Raw genomic sequence first — 20,987 nt, 5'->3', positions numbered from 1 at the left:
GAAGCAGCGTTCAGTTTTTATGCTCCACATATCTGGAACAAACTCCCAGAAAACTGTAGATCTGCTGCGACTCTCAGTTCTTTTAAATCTGTTTGCCGCCTTTCATTGAACCACATTACACGTTACTTTTATTCTCTTGTTTTATCTTATTCTTATCTTGTCTTATTCCCTTTTTAGCTTCTTTTTATTTCCAAATTTAACACTTTTTAATTGTTTTTTATGTCTTTTTACTTGTGTTGCTTTTATATTCTGTTTTAATGCATTTTATGCTCTATGTAAAGCACTTTGAATTCTCTTGTTGTTGAAATGTGCTGTACAAATAAACTTGCCTACCTGAGAGTCCCCCCCCCCCCTCCTGTATGGAAATGCTCTTCCTCCCTACCTTTTGGTTACCAATTGTTTGATCTTACGGTATAAAGTGTTTCCATCCGCTCTGCTCTGGATCAGTCGACTGTATCAGATCAGTTCACCACATTTCCGGAACGCTATTAAACCACCACAGCAAACTTTAAACAAGAACTTGAGTGATTTTCTTCAACAACAGTACTTTTACTTGTTGTATTATCCAATATACAGAAGAAATGAAGTGAAACGTATTGTACTGATCAGTAATTATCCATTTATAATCCATTAGCAAATCATAAATGATTATTAAGTAATTCATTATATTAATCTAATGGCATTAGTTGTAATTAATAATAATCATTTTTGAGTAATAAATAGTTCTGTGAATATAAGAGTATCGACATCAAGTGCAGTCTCCATTTGTATGTATCTCATGAACACACACACGATGCACAAATCCGCTCTATTTAATTAAAATTAATACTGTAAATTATTTGCCAAAACACCAAAATGAGTCTTAGCTTGACATGAAATGAAGCATGTGACTTCATCTTCACACATACTCACACTGCTCCACTGGAGAGGTCAAAAAAAAAAAAAAAAAAAAAATGGCAGCAGACACAGACATCATGTATTTGTGGATAATACATGAAAACAAAGATTAATGTTATTTTTCCATCATGTTTTCTATAATTTGAAGTTCGACCAGCGCTCCTTTAATTACATCATCTTGCTGCAACCTCTGTACGATATCACTCTGAGGCTGTCAGATTGTGTGATGAATACGTGTTGAATCATAGAGCTACCATGTATAATTAGGGAAAAGTAAATTAAAGCAGATGCACGTCATGAGAATGCAGCAAAACCTCTTTTTTCATTTTTAAAGAGAACAAGTGTGATTTTCCCCCTAAAGTTTAGCGTCCCGCTGGCCAGTTCTGTGTCGTTTCATGTTTTATTCTGATTGGTTGGTTTGTAGACAGCAGTCACATTTTTTCATGATAAATGTCAGAATTTGACCTCAGGCTGTCGTGTGTTGGCAGAGTGGTCTCACAGTGAGATCCAGGACGCCGTTTTAGATCGATGACGAAAGATTTTTTTACCACGTTTCTCTCACAATTTTCAAATTTTGTCTCAGACAGCCCTGAATCGCACAGAGTAAAGGGGCCTTTAACGGTCTAATTGCACCATCCGTTTCTTATCTTGCTGCACTTAACTCCTAATATTTGCATAACAGCAATAGATGAAAAAGTGCATTATTCATTTTCTGGAAATTCAGTTTAAAATTGGTGCGACATCTGGGTGCAAACTTGACTAAAGCATCAGATATGTATTTTAGAAAACATCCCAACCCATTTTCAGGTTATATTTACTGTCTCTCTTCACTGGAGCCCTAAACACAGTAAACACCTGTTAGTTTATATCATAAGCATCTTTTTATTAACTAGTACAGATACAAGACATACTGAGTATCTCTGTGCTGCTTGTGGTCTCTGATCCCTCTGCTCCTCCAACTGAAAACTGAAAGCTAACCTACCTGTCTAACAGAAAACTCACCTTTCTTAATTGCTTTTAACAAAAGTTTGACGCCCAGAAACGTCACAGCCTCCCTGCACGCACACAGACTAACGATGCACCGAACTTAATGACTGAAATGGAGCAATTTAGGGTTCAGATGGCGCCTGTTGGTTGAGTTTTTTTGCTTTTTAGATGTATTACAGTTACAACAGCAGCAGCTTCCAGGTCTGAGCCAGTTGAATTTAGATGATCAAGAGAAACATCACAGCAAGCTGCTTTTCCCGTCTCTCTGACAAAAAACTCATTCGGAGGAGGTCAAAGTTCACCGTGTGTGCGTGTGTGTTTGTAATGTGGTTTAAATTGAATCTCTTGGGTGCAGAGAGAACAGACAGCACTCACACCTGTCCTCCATCTCTATGTGTGTGTGTGTGTTAGTAACTGAAAGCGTGACAGTGAATCAATTTTTTAATTAAATTGGCTGTCAGTATCCTTGGTACTTCTTTCTTTGTTTTCATTCATCTCGGTTCCCTTTGCGAGCACTTCTTCTTTAGCTACTAAGCGTTTACTTCTTTCATTTGTTTAATTGATCCAGTAAAGCATGTTTTTTTTCGTTTCACAAGTTTGACTCGGTGCATAAATTTCAGCTAAACAAGCGAGCTACACAAACACACATCCATCATAATAACAGGTGTTTATCTGTCTGTGTGGCTTCAGAGATTCATCACTCATCGGGTCGGACAATCATCTTTATTTATGAGTGTACAGACACGCCGGAGGCTCTGTGAGGCTGTACGCAGGCAGCGTTTTGAGCTAAATGCTAACATCAGCATGCTAATATGCTCGCAATGACATGCTGATGTTTAGCAGGTAATGTTTACCAAGCTAGTTGCTGCTAATTAGGAACCTCACTGCTAAAGCTGATGGGAATCAGTGCCTACAACCCTCCTCAAGGACTCCTGCAACCTCCTTAAACCCATTATATTCCACTGGTATCTGTCTCTCATCTGTTCCGGCGAATTTAAAGTTTAAAGAGACTCTTCAGGTGAATTGAAACTTTTTCTCTTGCACTCTCCGGTTTGAGAGAAAACGGTTGAATCAGCATCACCGTGTTCCACTAAACGAGGATTCAATTACACAGAGAGAGGGAGATGAGTGCATCAGTGATGTTGTACCTGTCGCTCATCCCTCCAGCTTCATTAACTTCCTGTTTCTGAACCTCTCCTCTCATCTCCTTCACCGTGTCTGTTTAAATGAGCTGTCAATCAGCCAGCGCCGGGCCCTGAGCCACAATTACTCCGACGATTATTACCTCACCGTACAAGGCAGAGGATTAAAAACACTTTGGCTGCTGTCGGACCACTTTAATGCAAGCATAAGCTGAAAAAGCTAAAATCTACACCTGGCACTGAGTGAAGGTAACGTCAGAATCTTTCATTTCTTTCTTTCTTTCATTCTTTATAACTTTTATACAACTGAGACAGAAGAAAAAGACACTTACTGTAATATCCCAACAGGTTTCCACTATAGTAACACTGACCGTGCTCCGTTTTGGCTGTTGATATACACAAAAGTCATATTCTGTACAGATGATACAACATGTGCACCAACAGACATCACACTGAGACTTTGTGCCACTTTCAAATTCTCAAAACAAACAGCCAGTAAAATGTTTTCTGTGGATTTATGAGGTGATTTTTTTTTTTTTCCCCCCAGCTGTAGTTGATCAGCTCCTCCGTTTCTGATCAACGTAAAAGAAATACGTAAAACTGACCATAAACATGTGTCATAAATAGGTCTTTGAATACAGTTCATCTCTATCAAGTATTAGGGGTGTGCCCAAATACAAATACATTATTCGGTGAAGCACAAATACTGGGGGTTTTACAAATATTTGTTTCATACAAATATTTTAAAAATTATTTGTTTTCGGGAAGAAGAAAAAAACACGTCAAATACCAGCGGTTACATCACTATCTCAGTGTCTCTCCTCTGCTCCGCTGTTACGTCTATCAACAGGTCTCAACGAGGGGAGTCACATCCACCTGCTACATGACGCACATTTCCTAATTCGGACATCACTCCTGGAGTTGGGGGTGTTCGCCAGAGATAAAGAACTACTGACACAAGCGAAGTGCTCCCAAGGGACTCTCCATTACCTGTTGTTCCCCTTCTCCTTTTTTACAAAGTTAGGTTGTAAAAATAGGCAATAAATGAAAAGTGCAAAGCAATAAGCTCCTTTGAAGTTCTTCCCCACACATTACACACTGTGCTGTCTCTGTGTTATGGGTGTATAAATAGGTAGAGGTCTGTCTCTACCGAGGCGAAGAGTAAAGTTTTAGCTCAGTAGTCGTCTGTAATCTGGGAGACTCCAGTTTTGAGACCCAATGTGGGGACCTCCTTCGTAAGGTAGTTTATTCATAAAAACTTATTGTGACTCTTATTGTAATAAAAACAAAACCAAAAACAGGATTTTTAAGCCTCTTTCCACTTTTATTAGAATACAAATACAAATAATTTTGCTGTATCAACAAATACAGATACAAATACAAATACCCAAGCCCTCTGCACATCCCTATCAAGTATACACCAACCCGAGTAAACCGTCAACTATTCATTCAGGGCCCCAAAAAAAAAACAAAAAGAAAAAACCTCAAGTTCATATTTTTATGTACTCGTTGCTCTTTTCAATCACTGTTGTCTTGTCCATTTTAAATAATATCAAATAATAACATATTTCTTTTTTTCCAGTGTAATAGTGCAGGAAGATTTGACTCTAATGTTTGTTTCTTGAGTACAGCGGATGAAAAAAAGAATAATGCAACTGCACAGAAACCTCACTGTGTCCTGTAATATATCTTGAAATTTTGCAACAATCTCAAAAAGCATCAGTATCAGTGAATCCATATTTCATATTACAGTTCCCTGATATGTTATTATCATATTTATGGACTTCATCTCTTGTACAATAGACTTTTAAATTAACTATTGACTACTGAAGTAAATGCAAATTTTCACTGACCGTAATATCTCTGGTTAACTGCCAACATTCCCTCCATCTTGGATCAATATCAGTTCTCCGCAAGTCTTGGTTCCAGTAATGTATTATTGTAGAAAACTGATGATTTCTTTCACTTAACCTTTTAATTTAATGTCTGTTTCTGAGTCAAACATAATTTCCTCCAGATTGCTCTGCTGTCGAAATGAATGTAAATCTGTTTATATTTGATTTCTAAGTTGCATATAAAGCTCTGTATTAATCAGACCGAGGAATCAATTTGCTTCCATCTGTCTGTCTATCATGTAAGTCAGTGATAAAGAGCTAAACAAGGGTTGTAACATAAAGAAATAATAAAAAACTTTCATCTTTTCCTTATGATCTTCTCCAGAACTCCTTGATTCAGCCTTAACAGAAACACATGATGTAGTTTACATGAACAAAAGCAACTAAATCTACAATTAACAACTTTTTTAATCTGTCAATAATTTCCTTGATTAATTGTTTGCTCCATAAAAAGCACAATTGACACATTTTGAGTCCCAAAACTCAAATATATTAAGTTTAATAACAGAAATATCTTCTCTGTATTATTTGAGGAAGTGTAATCAGTATTTTCTTTCTGCATTTTTGCTTTAAAATGACTTAAAACAATGAATTAATTATCACAATTGTTGTTTAATTTTCTGTCAATCAACTAATGGATTCATCAGCTGATAGTTTCAATTCTAGTTGGTACAAATATCATTTATAGTCATCACATGGAATAAATTTCGTGGGCTTTAATGATAAAGAAACGTAGCTTAATAATGCAGCTGTAATATTTCATACAGAGCTCGATGAGACAGAGTTGTTATTCTCCCAACTAGCCACTAATTTACTCCTCTATCTGTCTGATCCTACATAAGTAGAAATACATGTCTGTTGCTCTCTAGTCTGCTGCTCTAACATCTGAATTTCAGCCCGAGGCGTAAACAAGTGTTATCTAGTTAATGATGGACCTGTCACCCCCCTTCCATATTTAAAAACCTTCCACAGATGATTATATTGTACTGATAGCGCCGCTGTCAACACCTATTTGATTGTATGTCAGTCTTTGTAGCTTTTAAATAAAGGTTTTGTGTTATTTTCAGTCTCAGTTGGATTGTGATCAAACATGTCATGTTGTAGTTTAAAGATCTAGACAGCTGATGGCGCCAAATTACCACAAAACGGCTTCTTCTTCTGGTGTCAGAGAGTCAGACTCTGTGTTCCTGGTGCCAGATTATCTAAAAACAGAAATAAACTGTCTGTCAAAATGAGAAGAATTTAATGTATATTTATGTTTTTTATGTTTAGGGGTTGAGAGGGTTCAGATCATGTCTACAATGGTGAAAAATTTACCTTTTTTTACAAATATAAATCTTCAATTTTACAATTTAAAATAAGGATTGTTGAGGGATATAAAGTCATTATATGTATATATACTGTACATACAAACGTAACAAGTTTAGGTTACATGAATTGAGATGAGTTACATAACAAGTTGTAAATGTATGTATTGTTAATAAAAACATTACGCTGCTGGCAAAAGTACACACATACAAAAAACTGAACGCCACAAAAATGTACAAATCATTAAATAAAGGCAACTGTCTCAGATTAAAAAGGTGACCTTAATCTCATAAATATAATGTAATAAATAAGCACAATAATATATATGATATATTTGAGTTAGTCTACTTAGTTTTTGTACATAATTTAGCCTTTAATTTGTATTTGTTTCTTTTACCTATTTCATTGTTTTTGTATATTGTGATTTTGTGATGATCTATCTGTCTTTCTGTAAAAATACCTAAAAATTCTTATTGCTTTCAATGTAAACGTAACATTTTTATATTTTATTTGGTTGGGTTTCTCCTGGGAAGAGAAACCATGAAAAGCTGCTGAATGTAGATATTTTTTGTTTTTATTTGATGAGAAATGAGACATTCCCAGTACAAACTGGTGCATTTGTGTCTTTTTACCACTGAGGGCGCCAAAGTAGAATTTTTCAAATTCCATATAAACTATTAACTGGAATTAAAGGACGGGTTCACAGTTTTTCAAGAGTGTCTTAAAACAACAGTTAGGATCCCAAATGAACATGAAACATGTTTTTCTTGCTGTAATCATCCCTCCTGTTCATACTGACCATTAGAAGATCCCTTCATAATACACTTACAATGGAAGTGATGGGAGACAAAATCCACAGTCCTCCTTCTGTGTAAAAATGTATTTAAAAGTTTATCTGAAGCTAATATGAAGCTTCAGCGTCCACATGAGTCAAATCAAGTAGATATCTTTCAACGTTACAGTCTTTTTAGTGCCAAAGTTCCTCTTTTTGTTACTATACTTCCACCACAGCTCAACAGGGAAACACAAAGAGGGAACTTGATGTTAAAAAGACTGTAAATGTGTCAGATATCCACTTGATATGACTAACTCAGACTGCTGAAGACTCATATAAGCTTCACAGAGACTTTTAAATGACTGTGTGGACACACTGTGGATTTTTGCCTCCATTACTTCCATTGAAAGCACATTTGAAGGATCTTTTAATATCCAGTATGAACAGGAGGAATGATTACAGCGAGGAAAACCTCTTTCACTGTTCATATGGACACCTGAGTAAAGTGTCCATATGAGCAGTGCTACATTACTACTAAAAAATACTCTGTTACAAGTAAAAGTCCTGCATGTAAAAGTACATAAGTATTATGAGCTTGATGTAGTTAAAGTATTGCAGTAAAAGTAGTGGTTTGGTCCCTCTGACTGATATATTATTATATATGACATCATTAGATTATTAATAGTGAAGCATCAGTGTTAGAGCAACATGTTACTGTTGTAGCTGCTGGAGGTGGAGCTAGTTTACACTACTTTATATACAGTTAGCTAGTTTAGTCCAGTGGTTCCCAACCTAGGGGTCGGGCCCCTCCAAAGGGTCAGCAGATAAATCTGAGGGGTCGTGAGATGATTAATGGGAGAGGAAAGAAGAAAAAACAAAGTTCTGATACACAAATCTGTTTTCAGTTTTTGGACTTTTTCTCTAATCTTTGATTTTTTGCTGAAATATTGGATCATTTGAACATTTATTGAAATGAAAGCATGTGAGAAGTTTAGAGGGAAAAATCACTATTTGGTGGAGCTGTTAACAACTCATAGACATGTGAAATGTGACCCCGACTACACACTGCTTTTTGTAAGACGTCTAAAGACAAAAAGGTTGGAAACCACTGGTTTCATCTTTAACAATGTGTTGTATTTTAAAAGCTTGTTATATTATCCATTGTGTCAAATCTTCATCTGAAAAGTAACTAAAGCTGTCAAATAAATGTAGTGGAGTAGAAAGTACAATATTTCCCTCTGAAATGTAGTGGAGTGGAAGTATAAAGTAGCATCAATTTATAAATAATAAAGTACAAGCACCTCAAAACTGTATTAAAGTACAGAACGTGAGTAAATGTACTTAGTTAATTTCCTCGCTAACTAAATGTGAAAGAGAGAATAAATGAGCCTGTTACACTGAATGAATCATCCCTTTGTTTCATTCATAATTCTGTTGAAATTGTGCGTTTACGTCCAACACACACACACACACACACACACACACACACACACACACACACACACACACACACACACACACGCACACACGCACGCGTCTCTCTAAACTCCGCCCCTCCCGGGCAGAGAGGGAGACCCGTCCTTGAATAGGTAACATTCATTGAAAGAAGCGACAGACAGACAGACACAGACTGTCTCTCTCTGCAGCAGCGGGACTCTGCCGGTGTTGTTCGGATCAGCAGCGACACACAGACCGGCAGGTAGCGGACAGGTAAGACCTCTGACTGACTAATGATCTAACTGTCTGGTAGTTGCGGATTATCGATCAGCAATCAGCGCTCTGCTGCTGCAGGAACATTCCTATAGCCTGGTGTTCCCAGTGGAGGAGAGAATACTGACATTTTTTACTCAAGTAAAAGGAAAAATTACCATCTGACAAACCTGCTAAAGTTAAAGTATAAAAATACTTTGTCAATAAACTACTCAAAGTACAGGTTTACTGTGTGGGCGCGGGCCAGAGATCTTCACACGTCATTTTATGCATGTCCAGGTCAAGTCTCAAGTGTCCGGTCTAGATTCCGGGTCAAGTCTCCGGTCTACAGTCCGAGTCAAGTCTCCGGTGTAGAGTCCGAGTCAAGTCTCAAGTCTCCGGTCTAAAGTCTGAGTCAAGTCTCCGGTCTACAGTCCGAGTCAAGTCTCCGGTGTAGAGTCCGAGTCAAGTCTCAAGTCTCCGGTGTAGAGTCCGAGTCAGGTCTCAAGTGTCTGGTCTAGAGTCCGAGTCAAGGCTCCGGTCTAGAGTCTGAGTCAAGTGTCCGGTCTAGAGTCCGAGTCAAGTCTCCGGTCTAGAGTCTGAGTCAAGTGTCAAGTCTCCGGTCTAGAGTCTGAGTCAAGTGTCCGGTCTAGAGTCTGAGTCAAGTGTCCGGTCTAGAGTCTGAGTCAAGTGTCAAGTGTCCGGTCTAGAGTCCGAGTCAAGGCTCCGGTCTAGAGTCCGAATCAAGTGTCAAGTGTCCGGTCTAGAGTCTGAGTCAAGTGTCAAGTCTCCGGTCTAGAGTCTGAGTCAAGTCTCCGGTCTAGAGTCCGAGTCTTTTTGGAGAACTAAGTGTTACATCAGGTCAGAAAGAGCCGCTGTGCAACATGGTTATTTCTAGGTTTCTAGATTTCTTTTCTTTGCGTGTTGATTATCTCTCATTTAGCTGTTTCTGTTCAATAGAATTGCTTTACTTCTTATTTTTATGTAGCTACATGAAAGGATCGATAAGATCACCTTAAAATACTTTCCAGCTGCCAAGCGTGCTACTGTTGCCTGTAATCTGTTGTTATCTTGACGTGGATCAAACCACTTGCTTTGATGTGAAGGTCGCTGCATTTTGCACAGACTCCCAAAACAATATGATAATTCTAAAAAAGCATCTGCGAGCATAATCTTTACAACATTATTGTGGCAATAACACGGGAGCAGCACATGAATGAAACAGGATAAGTCTTTATATAGAGCTGTGTGTCACGCGTAAAGCCCAACAGGACTGTTTTCTAGAATAAATAAGAACTGGTAGCCTGATGAGTTAATGAATATCACTATAAAACAAATAGAAAACAACGCGAATAAGAGAAATGAAAGTCCTGCTCTGCGCAACGAGAGGATTCAGTTAATGTATCAGAATCAATGCAGTGATCACCTGACTTACAGTGCGTGGCGACACTTGTTCTGCAGAGACTAAATACGCTTTGAATGCGCCATTAATAGAAAGTGAAAGTATCTCTGCAGGCTGGTTTCCAGCACGGCCACCAGTAGCACAGTGTGCAGCTACTGGATCTGAGTTATTATTAGTTGAACCGAACCTTAAACTGAAAAAAAAAAGTTACTTGGCTGATTTTCTCAATTCTTGCATCTGCTCAGCTCATTAATATCTGGCACGAGCGCATCTGTGTTTGTACCGCAGGGGAGAAGGGTCAAGCTCTCCTGCGTCACGGCGCACAGCTTGGATGACAGTTCATTACGGTTAATTCAGCAAAAATGCATAATAGATGACAGAATAGTTGTGATGTAGCGAAGTAGGTTACTGGCCCAAAAATGCTCGAGTAAGAAGTAAAGGTATAGTTTTAAAAAAGAACGTGAAAAGTTATCCTTCCCTTAAAAAAACTACTTTTTTACTCATTTACTCACTTGTAAGGACTTACTGCCCACTGCTGAGTGTCCCTATAATGTTCCTATGATTGTAAAGTGTAAGCTTCCGGTAATACTTATATAAACATATAATACATGCTTTCAATGGTGGAAGAAGTGCTAGAAATAAGAAATCCTTTACTTAAATTACGATACAAGTATTGTAAATGATGTAGTTTGTCTCTGTCACCGACTTCCTCATTGTCATGAACTGTCAATTATCCTGAATTATATTGTTTATTCAAACGTGGTAAAACAAAAGATCATTTTGCTAATTATCTTACAAAGTTCTATACTAACCAGCTAACTAAAGGTCCTGTATACAAGATCTTACTCGGAGCTTATTTGAACAACTTACACTGTTTAACAGTTAAATCTATTGTTTGACTGATAAAATATTGATTGATCAGTAACTGTAGGTGTCAGATAAATGCAATGGAGTAAAAAGTACAATATGTTCCTCTGATATGTAGTTGAGTAGAAGTATAAAGTAGCATACAAATGGAAATACAAAAGTAAATTGCAAATACTTAAAATTGTTTTCAAATACGGTGCTTAGTTACATTCCATCACTATAACGTAGTTGTAGGCAGATATAAGTGTTTATTTGTGTATTTGTCAACAACTACAACTCCTCTGACACCAATAAGTGGTGTATAAACAGAAAATGAAAGAAAATATAGTAAAACACAGTTGTAAAAATATAAAATATGTCTTCATAGGAGAAGTTATAATTATTGACAGTTAATAAACACTTTAAAAATATCCTTATATCTTCTTACAACTACATCACAATGTTATAAACCATTTGTGTAAATGCTTATATGGTTTATATGGTTTAGTGAGATATGAAGACAACACTTTAAAGTTTCTATAATGTTCCTGTGAGGTCTGAATGTCTGCAGGAGTCATTTAATCAAACAGGACTTTCCTGTACAGCATGTCTGTTAGTTTCTATATTGTTTCAAAAATATTACTATAGTTTATTGTTTTATATATATTAGAGCTGCAACTAACCATTAATATCACTATCAGTTAATCTGTTGATTATTTTCTCGATTAACCAATCAGTTGTTTGGTCTATAAAATGTCAGAAAATGGTGAAAAACATTGATCAATGTTCCAAAAAAGCCCAAGAAGCAACCTAAAATGTTAGTTCACAACCCAAAATATTCAGTTTACTGTCACAGAGGACTAAAGAAACCAGAAAATATTCACATTTAAGACGCTGGAACCCCAGAATTTTAATATTTTTTCTTAATAAATGACTCAAAACATCGATTATCAAAATAGTTAACGATTAATCGCCTAATTGTTGCAGCTCTAGTATATATACTAACTCCATCCATTGGATAGCTCCTCCATTGGCCTCCATCACTTCCATTAAAAGCACATTTGAAGGATCTTTTAACAGCCGGTATGAACAGGAGGAATGATTACAGCGAGGAAAACACGTCTCACTGTATAGATTTAACAAACCTGAAGCTCCAGCTGAGTTCATGGGAACATCGTAAAGAATTATTATATGAAAACTGATCCGCGGCTTCAAAGACTCGGATGAGTTTCCAAACAGGTTACTGTCACTGTACTTGAACTGAACCTCTCACTCAGACTGACAACATTCCTGAAGAGATCCGCAGACGCCATAAACTGCTGCACATAACAGTAATTACAGATTTACGCAGCAGTTTAAACTCCTACAGCTGCTCGGCGATCAGACGGCTGCGAGTCCGGATTGATGCGGAGCACAAAGGTTCAGTTACTGTTTAAACAAAACATATATGATAAAACTCATATCTCCAGTTAGAGTGTAAAACATTTAAAGTAGACACGCGTACGCGCTGACAGGTTTACTTTAAAAGTCACCTTCAACATGTACAGATGAATAGTTCTGTTTCTCTTCCCAGCATCCCTCTTATCCACATAATTGCTTTTTTGCAATTGCAGACATCATCCGACAGACAAACGACTTTATCAAGCTGCTAATTAAGTTTTTTTTTGTCTCTCACACTCTTATTTTTCTTTTCAGACGCAGTGAAATACGGCTGCAACTAGCTGATTATTTTCTCAAACAATCAATTAGTCATTTAGTCTGTCAAATGAAAGAATGGAGAGAAATGTCTGTCAAAGCTTCCAAAAATCAAGGTGACGGTGACGTCTTCAGATGTCTAGTTTTTATTGAAAATGCAACGATGAATAAAAGAGAAACAAGTTTAGTTCATCAACCGTCTTTACTCTTTTTCCATTCATTAAAGTTCCATCTAAACGTTCTTCCTGCTTTTCCCGCCATCGTTTTTGAACTTTCTGTCTTTCTGTTTTTCTCCCGTCACAGGTCGTACAGCCGTGATGTCATCACTCCTCCTCATCCTCCCCTTCCTCATCCTCACCTCCGCCTCGACGCTGGAGTTTCGTTACCACGACAACCGTGAGATCGAGCAGTACCTCCTCCAGGTCAACGCCTCCAACGCCGACATCACACACCTGTACAGCGTCGGCCAGTCAGTCAGAGGTGACGACACACACACACGTGTCTGACTGACTTCCTGTTTCTTTTAATCACTTTTCAGCATTTTATTACATGAAAATAGACAGACACCCTTTTCCTTTGTTCTTCATTTTAAGTATTTTTTGCTTTTAAACCCATAAAAACGTCACACATGCACATCAAATAATCACGTATGATTCACGTCATTCTCATAATCTTAAAACCAGTCAGTGACCCCTTTGATTTAGTTGTTTTAAAGGGGACGTATCGTGCTTTTTGTGGTTTTCTCTTATTTTTATACTGTTATAAACTTCGATGTTAAACATGGTCAAAGTTCCAAAACTTGAAACATATAAATCACAGTCTGTATATAAAGATGGACGTAGCGAGGAGTGACGTCATCCGTTGCTTTGCATCGGAGCCGGTTTGAAGTCCAGAGTTGCAGCTTATAGTCGGTGTCGTCTTTTCAGTTTGGAGCCAAAACCTTCCAAATAAGGAGTTCAAGTGTTGCCTTTCACGCTCTGGAAACACGCCCCGCTACCTCGGATCCAAGCTAACGCTAGTTTACTGGGAACACCAAGCACTGCACATTTGGGCTAATGTTAGCTACTTTAGATAAATTGTGCTAACAGGACAGGTATCATAATCAATTAACATTAAACTTAGTGAAATATTGCGACAATAGACACACGGCAGACATCAAAGCTACTATGAGTCTTCAAATCTTATTAACGGAGCAATAATTTACAAAATGGCCACCAGCACACTTATTAGAGGGCCTGAATTTAGCGATTGAGACCATAATGACTGGTTGAAAACAATGTTTGACTCAGTATTTCTAGAGAGAAGTTGAGCTTTTTTGAATGAGAGTCAGTTGGAGCATCTAGCGGTCGTCGGTGACACTTTAAGATGCTTCAGCCTCAAGCTGTGAGAGCTGCTGATTGGTCAAAATGTTCCCTGCAAATCATAAACCAGGGTTTCTACCTCTGCTTCCTCCAGGTGATGACGTCAGATCGTCCACACATGCACACATAAGGTTGTTGCTAAAGTTTTTCTGTTTTTCACGTTGTCTGCTGTCATGTTTGAATAGGATTCAGGCTCTAACATGTACAGATGTATTAGAGAAATTTCCATTTGGAGTAAAGAACGAGACCAGAATAGAATTTTTAACCATCATGCAAATATATTAAAATACCTGGAGATGTGCAGAATATGTTATCTTTTAAATGATTTGCAACACAAAGTTTTTCATTCTGCCACTTGATACACACACACATACATACACACGCAGGGGATGACTGCTGACTGATAAAGTCTCGGGTGTCCGTCACCGTGGCAACCGTGACTCTGACCGAGTGTCTGGTGGTGTTTCTGTGATCGTATAACGGGACTGTAAACGGAGGTTAATCTAATCTGGGACAGCCTAATCTGGCTAATCACTCACTCACACACACACACACACACACGCACACACGCACGCACATGCACACACACACACACACACACAGCTAATCTGAGCTAATCTAGGACACCAGCTGGCCTCCGTCCAACTTCAGTGTGTGTGACCTCGTCTGTCTGCAACTCCCCAGTTTTTGCGCAACGTTGCGTTGCGGGGTGATGGAGGGTGATGGAGGGTGATGGAGGGTGATGGGGGGTGATGGGGGGTGATGGGAGGTGATGGGGGGGCTGTCATAGGCTACTTTCAGACTTAGGACCAGTTAATTGGGGACAGCTTGTCCAATTGAGGACAAAAGTCATGTCCCTAATCAAGAAAAGGCTGATTTTTGGGTCAGTGGTTAAGGTTAGGGTGAGTGTGTGTGTGTGTGTGTGTGTGTGTGTGTGTGTGTGTGTGTGTGTGCGTGTGTGTGTGTGTGTGTGTGTGTGTTACAGACTTGCTGACGCTCACAGAGCTTCATTCATTCATCTGCAGTGATGTCATTCAAAATAGTTACAGTAGTTGTGTTTTAATTGTCTAAACTAAAAATCACTTCAATTAAAAAACCTTATAACTCATCATGTAAATGTTCTTTCTGATCAACCTTTCACCTACAGTACATACACATGTTTTACACGTTTTACGTATTTCACATATTTTACATATTTTACATATTTTACATAATACATTTTTAGCCATCAATTGAATTTACATTGTATTTTCAACATAAGAAGCACAATATAACTGATGTTCAAGGGGTTTATTTTGTGAGAACACTGTTGCTATGTGACTGACAATAAAAGCAAATGACTTTTAATGACTTTTAATGACTTTTTTCAAAAGATGTTTCTGGATGGAAAAATATTCCATCTGCTGTTTTCTGACGAACATTTATATGATGTAAACCAAACTTTAATGTTACTATCAGTTATAATCCTGATGTTACTGCTGTTTATATTTTCCTACAAAATCCTTTTATATATTTTTTATGTACAAAAGCAGAAAGGAGCTGTGCCATTTCCTGCTACTTCAATGCATATTTTATAGCTGAAGAACAAAAAAGACACAAGTCACAACCTGTTTTTCCAAAAATCGGATGTTTGCCGCCATGACTCGTTAATACAAACAGGACTCAGGTAAACATCACTAACGATGATGTCAATAAGCACATTTTAAACGTGGTGCTGTTGTACACAAAGCCGGTGAAAAGACGCAAACATTGAAAAAAACCTAAAATTCTGCTCCTGTAGTTCCTGATTTGAGCGTCACAGCTGATCAGACCGAGTTGTTGACAGTCAGCAGATAAAATCATACACAGTGTTTGGTTTTGAAAGATTTCAATCTTTGCCTTCTGATCCAGCTGCCTGTCTGTCTAAGATGATTTGAAACATGGTTTTTTCATAGTTATGACTGGAATCAAAACCACAAACATTTTTTCTCTGCAGCACAAATGAGCAACACGCCGTTTCTGATGGACGTCAGTAGATGTTTCTGCAGGAATGAATGAGAATGTGATTTGCGGTATTTTGTTGGCTGGATAGTGACGGCGTGTTGTGTTTAGCCTTCGTAATAATATTTAAGTCTGTTCCCCGAGCCCCCCCCCCCCCCCCCCCCCCCTCCACCTCCTGCACAGAAGTGGTGGGGGTCAGTCTAGTCTGGAGCTACACTGGATCCACCTCAGAGTTCCTCTTCCTCTATAAAACATTCAGAAACAAGCGAGTAATATTTTTCTCTCTTTCTCTTTCTCTTAGGTCAGCAGTTGTGGGTGTTGGCTCTGGGTCTCAGCCCTCACCGTCACACCGTCGGCATCCCAGAGTTCAAATATGTGGCTAACATGCACGGAAACGAGGTGAGAGAACACACACACACACACACACACACACACACACACACACACACGGCGGGGCCCCTCCCTGTTGACAGGAAGTGGGACTAAAAAGAGACTAAAGAGATCAACAAAAGCCATTCAGAGTCAAACACACTTCATACACGCTTTTGTGTTCGGACCACAGACTGTGTGTGTGTGTGTGTGTGTGTGTGTGTGTGTGTGTGTGTGTGTGTGTGTGTGTGTGTGAATCCTCCGTTGGAAACAGACTGTATGCTGAGTCAACATGACAATATTAGACGACATTATGAAGCAAATCACTGGTTTTATGAACTCAGTGGAAACAACTGACAAGAGAAAAACAAACTTTATTAAGTGCAAGTCAAACGTTTGTCTCGTATCTATGGCAACACAGTTAAAAAAAAAGACACTGCATAATTAAAAAGCTTTCATTTGTCTGCATGTTGAGACACAAATCTTGACGACTAAAACGTATCAGAACAGAACAAACTGTCTCATTGATTATAATAAAACATCACTGTGATAAAGGATAATTCCACTTTATTACTACTTGCATCTTATTTTAGTAGTTTTATCCTTTGTTTCTATCAACAGGACAACTTCCTTGATATAATAATAAGGTTTTTTTTGTCATATCTTTGTGTTTCTACTGAGTAAAAATGAAGCAGAGCAGTGAGAGTTTAGTCAGACGACTCGTGTGTTGTTACTCTGTTATTCACTAGCAAGGAACCACACCATCAACAAGATGTGTTTGGAAGATTTATTAAGGAAAACAGTTGATGTGCATAGTTCTTCCGGTTGCTGGGGAATCCGCAGCGGACCCCCTCAGGACCCCTACGGAGGAGAGGAAGAATCAGGAAGAAACAGGAAGAGGAGGACAGATTTAGATGGTTTATTTAGAGGAATGTCGGAAGCGGCGTAGTTGAGGTGTGAATAAAAGCTTCATTTAATATGAATGCAGAGTTTGTAGAGTTGATGTTTGGTGTCACTGCCTGCAGCTCTTCAGCAGCACTGGGAGACTGGGGAGTGATGATAAAACGTTAAAGGAGATTATATACTATACAGACGTCTGGTGTTAAATGTGGTCAAAGTTGTAAATATATAAAATGCTCCTTGTAAGACAGAAGTCAGGGCTTCACACTTTGTTTGCAGTGCGAGACTTTTACATATAAATGAAAGTCTGTTACATTCAAGCCAAACGAGTTCACACGATGCTGATTAAGCTCGTCACCGCCAGATAAATCTCTCTGTGTTTCACAGGATACGCAGCTTTTACATCTTAAATCTGGCCGTTAATCGTGCGTCTCTTCTAGACTTTCCAAATGTTATAAGACTGAATGGATCAAATTCTGATAGTTAAACGTGTCATTTCAAAATAATTTATCCACCGTTTTAGAGCCGAAACAGGAAGTCAGTAGTGTACTGGCCACCAGGCTTACTGAGATAAATCCTGTTGGGCCGCTGGACCGTCAAAACATCGTTTTCACCAGAACTCTGTGTGTGTGCCGGTCATTCAGGGGGCGAATGAGAGCTGCTGCATGTCTGTGTCAGGCGTTTACTCTCACTACCAGAAGGGGGAGACAATAAGTCCCGCAGTCCAGCTTTAAGCTTTTTATTTACTGTCTATAAACGTCCGTACGTTCTGTCATCTTTGTCGATGATGTTCTTCTGTGTGTTGTTCACGTTGTCCGCTCGCGTATTTCAGATCAGATTCAGCTCGAACGTGTACAGATGTATTTGAGAAGTTTCCATTTAGAGAAAAGAACGAGAAAAAGAAATGTTTCCTGGAAGCTTCCTGAAGCTGACCAATCAGAGCAGAGTGGGCTCATCAGGAGGCGGGGCTTAAAGAGACAGGAGCTAAAACAGCCTGTTTCAGACAGAGGCTGAACTGAGGGGCTGCATAAAGGACCAGTAGAAGATAAATAAGGAGTTTTTAACTGAAAATCATGCAAAGATATTCCAGTAGAGCCCCAGAATATAAACATAGAGCTGGAAATGTGCAGAATACGTCCTCTTTGAGCTGCATTAGGTTCAGACAGCAGCTTGTATCTTCTCTGTGGCCGATCCCCTGCCGGCCACCTCAGACCATGAACAGCAGCAGTTCTGCTCTGCTGCACTCAGCAGATTCAGCAGGAATGAACTTACTGTTGTTGGAAAATCGGTGACGAAACTCATCTGCAAAAACAACAGTTTCAAAAAGCATAAAACTCTATGAGATAGAAAATATTAAAACTGTCAATGTAGAATCAGATCAGAGCGATGATGAATTTATATAATGGAACTTTTGTGCAAATGTATTGTTACGGGATAATATAATAAAATATATTAAATGAGTTGAAAATCTGAGTAAACTGAAATTCAATAATATAAAGTTTAAAAAAATAAAGCAAAATAACACAGATAAAGAATGAGTCAGTGAAAAAGCACAACAAAAAAACTGTGGAAAGGAAACTCTCGGATACCTCCGACCAGCATCTGGTTACCGTGGCAACGGTATACCGCTGATCACACTGCATGCCTGTGAAAGTCAATGAAAATGTCCTTAAATAGACAAGTCGTGCCTGGACACACACACACACACACACACACACACACACACACACACACACACAGAGTCAGCAAACAGAGTCAGTGGAGTGTGTCGGTTCAGAGGAAACTTCCAGAAAAAGGCCTTTTCACTGAGTCCACACACACACACACACACACACACACTCACATTATAACAGCGGGAATGTAGCCTCGGTGGAAAAGTTGAAAAAAAAGCTGTCGAGATCATTGTCTGTTCTGCGTGCATGTTTATGTGAGCAGTTGTCAGAAAATAACTGTCTAAGTGACAGGAGTTTATTTCCTGTGAGGTTGCGTTTATATTCCAACATGACAGAAACTCCATTCAGCTCCATGAAGAAATAGTTTTCTCACTTTGGTGTGGAAGAACTTGACCAGAGCTGCACAGAGCTCTGACCGCAACCCCATCCAACACCTTTTGGATGAATGTGAACGCTGACTGCGAGTCGAACCTTCCCTCCTGACATCAGAATTAGACTTTAGTGATGCTCTGGTAGAGGGAGTGTCCACATACTTCTGGCCACATAGCGTACTTTGGCGTGAGGTGCACACATTCTCGTCTACAGTTTTGTTTTATTATAAAATACAAGAATAAAACCAGATGAGTGAGGATGTATCAGTCATCGGTGTTCTCCATGAGCAAAAATGCAAACACTCATCTCTCTCTCTCTCTTTGACAGAATGCTGTTCAGTCAGTAACAGGAATGCGGTCTGCTTCGACGGAAAATAATCAGCGCCGCTTCAGTGTCGATGCGCTGATATCACTGATGTTGAGCAATGTCAGATCCAACGGGTGTCTTGTGTAACACTGTATGAGCTGTCGGTGTGTAATGTGTTGGTCGTGGCTCGTAGTGATGAACTTACAGTGACTCTGCAGCTCCTCTCGGCTTTACGGAGCTTTATAGTGAGTTTCAGCTCATTGTTTATCTGCCCAGCTTCAACTTTACTGTTCTGGTTCACTCTCAGCGCTCTCATAGTGTCATTTTCAGAGTAAAAGCTCTAAAAAGCCACTGAACGCTAGGTTTAAACTCTTTGAACAACACCAACTTGAATTTTAACAGAGGCGACATTCACTCCTTTCACTTATTAACCAACAGTCCAACAGTCTCTGCCTGAAGCGTTTTTACTTTATGTAATGTGTTCACGTGACACCAACAACTCCTCCAACACACTCACATTCACATGGAAGCCTGTTGAGTCATTTTATCTATAGCTCTGTATAGATATCAACCCCAATATCAGATTTCTCTGCTATTATTGCATCTGCTAGCATGACTCTATGAATGTCAGTGTCGGTCCACCACTGAAATATCTCAACAACTGTTGGATGGATCGCTGTGAAACTTGGTACAAACCATTAATGTCCTTCATTGAATGAATTGTAACTTTTCATCAGGTCAAAACTTTATATTTATGGCCAAATAACAGCAAAACTAATTCATTCCCTCAACTGTACTTTGTCTTAAGTGCTAATTAGCTAGTGTGTTAGCCTGCTAACACACTAGCTAAAGATGCTAAACATTATACATCAGCATGTTAGCATGTGTGGAGACGGGAGAAGTCTGTCTTCTAACAACAATCAGGAGCCCAAATTAATATTTAAAACCTGTTTTTTCTTGCTGTAATCATTCCTCCTGTTCATACTGACCATCAGAAGATCCCTTCATGATGCACTTACAATGGAAGTGATGGAGGACAAAATCCACAGTCCTCCTTCTGTGTAAAAAATGTATTTAAAAGTTGAAAGTTGAAGCTAATATGAAGCTTCAGCGTCCAAATGAGTCAAATCAAGTAGATATCTTTCAACGTTACAGTATTTTTAGTGCCAAAGTTCCTCTTTTTGTTACTATACTTCCACCTGCAGCTCAACAGGGAAACACTGTCCGAGGAAACACAAAGAGGGAATTTGATGCTAAAAAGACTGTAAATGTGTCAGATATCCACTTGATATGACTAACTCAGACTGATGAAGCCTCATATAAGCTTCACAGAGACTTTTAAATGACTGTGTGGACACACTGTGGATTTTGGCCTCCATCACTTCCATTG

General features: G+C 38.8%; 1 protein-coding gene across 3 annotated transcripts in view; it reads left to right on the top strand.

Annotated features, from left to right (window-relative positions):
* cpm (carboxypeptidase M) overlaps positions 1 to 20,987 on the top strand; it is a 41,194-nt gene that overhangs the window by 2,761 nt on the left and 17,446 nt on the right. The window contains exons 1-3 of one of the 3 annotated variants that reach the window (XM_042404051.1): positions 8,621 to 8,714; positions 12,940 to 13,116; positions 16,279 to 16,376. In XM_042404051.1, coding sequence (XP_042259985.1) covers positions 12,954 to 13,116; positions 16,279 to 16,376 — 261 coding nt within the window. In that variant the 5' untranslated portion in view covers positions 8,621 to 8,714; positions 12,940 to 12,953. Of the gene's footprint in view, positions 1 to 8,620; positions 8,715 to 12,835; positions 13,117 to 16,278; positions 16,377 to 20,987 lie in introns of those variants that run through there. The other 2 variants (XM_042404050.1, XM_042404049.1) reach the window with 2 other exon arrangements.

The sequence above is a fragment of the Thunnus maccoyii genome, chromosome 23 (genome assembly GCF_910596095.1).
Source record: "Thunnus maccoyii chromosome 23, fThuMac1.1, whole genome shotgun sequence".
Classification (NCBI taxonomy): domain Eukaryota; kingdom Metazoa; phylum Chordata; class Actinopteri; order Scombriformes; family Scombridae; genus Thunnus; species Thunnus maccoyii.
Note: the sequence above shows the minus strand (reverse complement) of the source record. Positions and strands in the feature narration are given on the sequence as shown.